The 6,205-nt window shown below is 43.5% G+C and overlaps 1 protein-coding gene across 1 annotated transcript; it reads left to right on the top strand.

The window, feature by feature from the left end:
* The first annotated feature begins 2,697 nt into the window (after positions 1 to 2,697).
* On the top strand, positions 2,698 to 5,300 carry LOC139478844 (pyrokinin-1 receptor-like). Its single transcript, XM_071261509.1, has 2 exons — positions 2,698 to 3,544; positions 4,891 to 5,300. Exons 1-2 carry the CDS (start codon positions 2,698 to 2,700, stop codon positions 5,298 to 5,300), a joined length of 1,257 nt encoding a protein of 418 aa, XP_071117610.1.
* The last annotated feature ends 905 nt before the right edge of the window (positions 5,301 to 6,205 follow it).

Genomic DNA, 6,205 nt, shown 5'->3' with positions numbered 1-6,205 from the left:
TCACAGAAGTGTTTGAAATATCGGCCATTCATTTTCCTACCACCAATGGTATTTTAAGTGAATGAGTGATGTTTTACGCCACTCAACTACTAGACTACCCTACTGCACCGTCATATTTTAAATCCAGCGTTATATTCAAAATAATTTACAAAATCAATTTCTCCAAGTAATGATGTAAATGTTCAAAATCACATCTCGTGTGTTTGCGGTAATTGGATTGAACAAAAGTACCAACTAGTCAAGCAGACCAATCATGTAACGCTATATATTTATAGAAAATAATAAACATAAAATACTAACTATAAGGACAAAAATCTCTGCTTAAAAGAGATAATACGCTTAAGGGTATCGGGTGGTCAGGAATCGGTTATTTAGCTATTTGCATGTGATCGTGGATGATACGTTAAAGGGTATCGGGTGGTCAGGAATCGGTTATTTAGCTATTTGCATGTGATCGTGGATGATACGTTAAAGGGTATCGGTTGGTCAGGTTCGGTTATTTAGCTATTTGCATGTGATCGTGGATGATACGTTAAAGGGTATTGGGTGGTCAGTTTCGGTGACTTACCAATTTGCATGTGATCATGGATGATACGTTAAAGGGTATCGGGTGGTCAGGTTCGGTTATTTTTACCTATTTGCATGTGATCATGGATGATACGTTAAAGGGTATCGGGTGGTCAGGTTCGGTTATTTTTACCTATTTGCATGTGATCATGGATGATACGTTAAAGTGTATCGGGTGGTCAGGTTTTTAGCTATATGCGTGTCATCGTTAATGGTCCAGACTTGATTACTGACAGGATATCGCGATAAAACTGCAATATTGGTGCCTGCGGTGATAAACAACATTCACGCACTTATTCTAATCGTTGCCTTATATTCGTTGGGAACGAAACGTATCGTCAAAAATCTGTTGGGTTCTGATTGCATTATAATGAATGGATATGGGTAGCGTTTACACATACACATCGCCGAACTGGAAGTAGTCAGCGAGGGCACTTAACAGGACTCATCAAAAACATTTAAGCCACAAAACCATTTCCATTGTCATAAGAAATCTCTTCTGAAGGCAGAGTCATTTGTTCGAGTCTCACTACACCACAAGCATGTGCTAATGAATCACCATCAAAGGGTGATGATGTCAGGTGTTCGCTAAACGGTCAGCGCATCCTGCCCCACCGGTGTCACTCGTCCCAAACACAGCACAGGCAAGTCAAGTGTTCATCTGAAGAAACACGGAAACATTTTCTCCGTTTGACCTCATACATAGCTGGGTCGCTACGTCCACCAACTGGCTGTCAGTTTCCGTAATGTAAAGTAAGCTCATATTTCTCAAACGTATATCACCGTCAGATAAAACAACCTGTCTTGTACCTCCGCGCGAGGCGACCACGTTTCCCTGAAATAGTATTCATTTCTGCTACGATAGGGTAATTCATACGAAATGGAGACTATGTTAAAGAGGTCCGGCGAAACGTAGCTGAAGAAACCACAAAACTACACTCCTTGAATATACAAGACGTCTTAATCAATCACAAGAACTTCTATTTTACCTGCGACATCTGCCCGACGTAAACTACCCTGGTTTAAGTTCGTACAAATAAATCCCTATTAAAACCATATTAACAGTAAATTCAAACTGTGAGAAAGCATCCTTTTCAATTTTTCAACACGAAATGACATAGTCGATATGGCGCCCAGGCAGCAATGATGATAATAATTCGTCTCATTATGGTTACATTATTATTTAATTAATGTGAAAAATCCCATTAGAAATTATCAAGCTGGTATGAAATTGTCGTTTGACCATTTAACATGGCGGTTTATTTGGGTTACGGACCCGAGGACCATCTGCAATTATTATTTCCATAATTCTCAAAAGAGTTAAAAATGACATACCACACGCGAACAGCTGATCAGTAGAAAACGATAATTGTTTACAGCATACAGAGTCTTTAGAATGAACATGAGGGGCAGAGCACACCATATTTCTAGTCAATACGACGGCAATGTACGGCTAAGAGCTATTACTCTGAAGCATGGGGCATATTCACAAGTGTTGTAATTATCTTCTCCTCAGCAAAGGAGAATGCACAACCACTGCGAGTGCTCGATGCAAAGACATGTAACAGTGCTGCCGTGAATAGACAGTTTAATGAAGGCGGGCTACGTCAAAAGACGTTCTAAGTAGGTAGTTTAAATGGTTCACGTGACTGACAATGTGCAAACAGGATGTGGCTTGGAGGTCGTGATTTGTCTCAGGGCTGATTGACGTTTAAGAATCTGAAAGACATCACGTATGTTATGCGTATCCTGAGAGAAAACAACACTGTTATGTGATTCTTTTCAGAACAGATTTGACAGTAGAGTATGAATGAACTTAGATTTGTTAAATCTGTGTTTACATGTAGCATGTTTCGTTCTGCTAACTGCTAACTGTTTCTATGTGATGAAGACAGACATCAATCATCTGATGCAGAAGCAGGCTGAGAAGGTAGCAAGTATTCATCTGTTATCTTATTTTTAATTTTGAAACTTAATCTCTTGATTTGATTTATTTTATATTTATATTCTGAATTCCATTTCAGCATTAACCAATGTGGAGATGTGGAGAAGGGGAGATAACCGATGATCTAAGAAAGCCAGGTGTTCTCACGTTCTGATATCTACTGTGCGGGACGACCACTACCGAAAATGTTAGTAGAAGCCTTCAATACAACAGATGGCAAAAATGTGACCTTAACTTCGTCCGATTTCAAGAACGTAACAATGGCCTCGGTTGACCTTGACCTTCTGATTGGCCCCAAGCGGCGCGCTCTGAGCACGGTGATCCCCATGACTGTGGTATACTCCCTCATCTTTGTCACGGGTATTGGGGGTAACGTGTGCACGTGCATTGTCATCGCACGCAACAAGTACATGCACACAGCCACGAACTATTATCTGTTCAACCTCGCTGTATCTGACCTGTTGCTGTTGGTCCTGGGATTGCCCCAGGAAACATATTCCTTCTGGTCGGAATACCCCTACATATTCGGGGAGACTTTCTGCAGGTTTCGTTTCTTTGCCGCGGAGGCGTCCACCTATGCGTCCATTCTGACGATCACGGCCTTCACCGTTGAGCGATACGTAGCTATATGTCATCCGATGTGGATGCCGAGCAACTCCAACCTCCCCCGCGCTGTACGCGTGATATCAGCAATATGGGTTATATCGGCTGTATGTTCCATACCAATAGCCTTACAGTTCGGGATCATATACAGGTATCAGAAGGGGTCCACGCTGCGGATAGAGGAGTCTGCCCAGTGCAACACCATGGACGAGGAGGAGGCGAGAATCTACTTCCAGTTGTCCACGTTCCTCTTCTTTGTGTTCCCAATGACGGTATTGTCCATCTTGTACTTCCTAATCGCCATTGCTATCCGGAGGTCCGGACTTAACAGGAGTGGGTCGGATTCCTCCACGGAAAGCCAACCTTCTGGAGCTGAGATCCGGATACAGCAGCAGAGCCGGGCCAGACAGTCTGTTCTCAAGATGCTCGGTAAGCAACATAATCGAGTCTGTAAGACCAAGCTTTTATTGACCTTCTGGGATAAATTGGATATTGGAAGGCACTCTTCTCCTGGTTATACGCCTTTGTTTGTTTGTTTGTTTGTTGTTTAATGCAGCACTCAGCATTATTCCAGCTATATGTCGGCTGTCTGTAAACAATCGAGTCTGGACCAGATAATCCAGTGATTCATGTCATGAGCCTCGCTCCACGCAATTGAGATACAATGTCATGCATCAACCATGTCAGCGAGCTTCATCACCCTATCCGGTTAGTCGCCTCTTACGACAAGCATAGTCGCCTTTTAGGACAGGCATGGATTGCTGAAGACCTATTCTACCCCCTCATCATATTCCAATTGCGTAGATCAATTCTCATGATGTCACTCACTGGATTGTCTTCTCCAGACACGATTAGTTACAGATCGCCGTCACATAGCTGGAATATTGCTGAGCGCGGCGTAAAACAACAAACAAACAAAACATATTTTCCCAGCTTTTTCAGAATGTTACAAATTAGTTTTTCAAGAGAAGCAGACTCATGTATATTGGAATTAGTTTTCTATATTTAAAGGACGGTTTGTTCGCTAGAGAGATCAATCAACTTTCTGCATGATGTTGGAACGAGTGTCCGGTGACCATAGAAAAACAAATGCAGCCTTAATATGTGAGTGAGTATGTTTTTACGCCGCTTTTAGCAATATTCCAGCAATATCACGGCGGGAGACATCAGAAATAGGCTTCACACGTTGTACCCATGTTGGGAATCGAACCCGGGTCTTCGGCGTGACGAGCGAACGCGCTAACCACTAGGCTACCCGACCACCCCGCCTTAATAAGTACCAGTGTTACAGTATCAGGTAGGAGGGTAGGGTAGCCTAGTGGCTCAAATGCTCACTAGACCTCACTCAATCTCTCAGTCTAAAAGACATTAACGGATGAAACTTGTTAGCTGTGTCTGTGTGGGGCATTCATGTGTAAACTGCGGCAGTGGTGCTTGCGCTATAAATCGGTTATCAGTCCGGTTTAGTACAAGCAAACACACACACACACACACACGTCGCTACATAAGTGCAATAATCTTGGACGCGACGTTAAACACCACCTCACCTCACCTCACCTCACACTGAAGCCTCTTAGAATGAGAAGGGAACGTCAACTGATATTTTAGTCGTTTCAGTGACACGTCAGTTGTATCTCGTCGAATGGCTTGATATGAAACACCATCTCGTAAACATTAACATTCGTCCGGGCCAGTACAATCAGCCACATACACTATACAAGTACAATAACCTTAAACGCGACGTATACCTATACCTATGCTATTTCTTGTTCCAGTAACAGTCGTCGTGGCTTTCTTCGTGTGCTGGGCGCCGTTCCACTCCCAGCGACTCCTCGTCATGTATGTGGAACGCTGGACACACCAACTGCTGCTCGTGCACGAGCGTCTGTACCACGTCTCCGGCGTCTTCTACTACATCAGCTCCACCATCAACCCCATCCTGTACAGCATCATGTCCCTCAAGTTCAGACAGGCGTTCCGATCCACGCTACTCTGCCCGTGCTGCCGGAGCCCCCGCATCAGGAACCGGAACAGCTACACCTACAAGTTCGTTCATAAAAATAGCGGCACGGACACAATATGTACGGCGGTCGATAGTGGGTCGCCTACTCGCTGCTGTGGTTCGAGTGGCTCGTCCCAGAACGCAACATGTCCTACGGCAATGTGGACTAAACCAGACATCTAAGTACAGATGTACCTAACGTGCCCTTACCTAAATTATCAGAATATTACAGAATATCACAGAACGTCATAGTATATCACAGAACGTCAGAGATGAACAATATGCTACCGCAATATGGACTAAATAGCCGATACGTCCAATATGCCTCTACCTAGATTATCAACGGGTGACGTAAAAAAAGCGACAGGACGTCACAGAATGACACGGAACGTCACAGAATAACACGGAACTCCTGTTGCTATGTGGACTCGATAGCTAGGGCTTCCAGTACGCCTCTACCAATATCACCAACGGGAGACGTTTTGACTCACAACTCTTGTTCGGTGGTCGTTAGTTCGAACCAGATTCGATTATGAACCTTGGTTTGTCAACGTTGGTATTCAGGGGTAATTATGAACGACCTGTGACGCTTTGTACTTTCTACATTAAGATGATATGTCGGGAAATAGTTTTGAAAAACGTCCCTCACTCATTCACCGGTGCCTCCTGGCAAGATCTTTTACCCAAAGTCAGCGAAAGAGGAAGAGTGCCTTATGGTATTAGTAGACATTTTTCAGCAAACTATCAGACTATTTGTTTCCCTTGTCATCGCGATTAATCTTGGTTTCTGTACAGTACTACCGTCCGTTTGGCTCCGAATTAGAACGATTGTTGCAATATAACTCAAAATCGAGAATAGTCTATTAAATGTCAATACGGTACACGGCAATGAATACCCTGTACCCAACAATATCTGCTGTTTGTTATTTTTATTCCCATCACTGGAAAAAAAGTTGTTATGGAAACTATCCTGTTGTTATGTGTACAAGTTGACATCTTGAACAGAGGGGGACACAACGGTAGGAGGAACAGCGCAAACACGTACTGCACGTGCTCCACAATGGTACAGGGAATGTCAGCATGAGAAG

The sequence above is a fragment of the Haliotis cracherodii genome, unplaced genomic scaffold, assembly GCF_022045235.1.
Source record: "Haliotis cracherodii isolate W230 unplaced genomic scaffold, xgHalCrac1.p SCAF_4, whole genome shotgun sequence".
Lineage (NCBI taxonomy): Eukaryota > Metazoa > Mollusca > Gastropoda > Lepetellida > Haliotidae > Haliotis > Haliotis cracherodii.
Note: the sequence above shows the minus strand (reverse complement) of the source record. Positions and strands in the feature narration are given on the sequence as shown.

Bases quoted from the DNA above. Each gene is read 5' to 3' on its own strand.
- LOC139478844 (XM_071261509.1), top strand. From the start codon at position 2,698: ATGTTAGTAGAAGCCTTCAATACAACAGATGGCAAAAATGTGACCTTA. The intron at 3,545-4,890 runs GTAAGCAACATA...TTCTTGTTCCAG, and splicing joins GTCTGTTCTCAAGATGCTCG to TAACAGTCGTCGTGGCTTTC.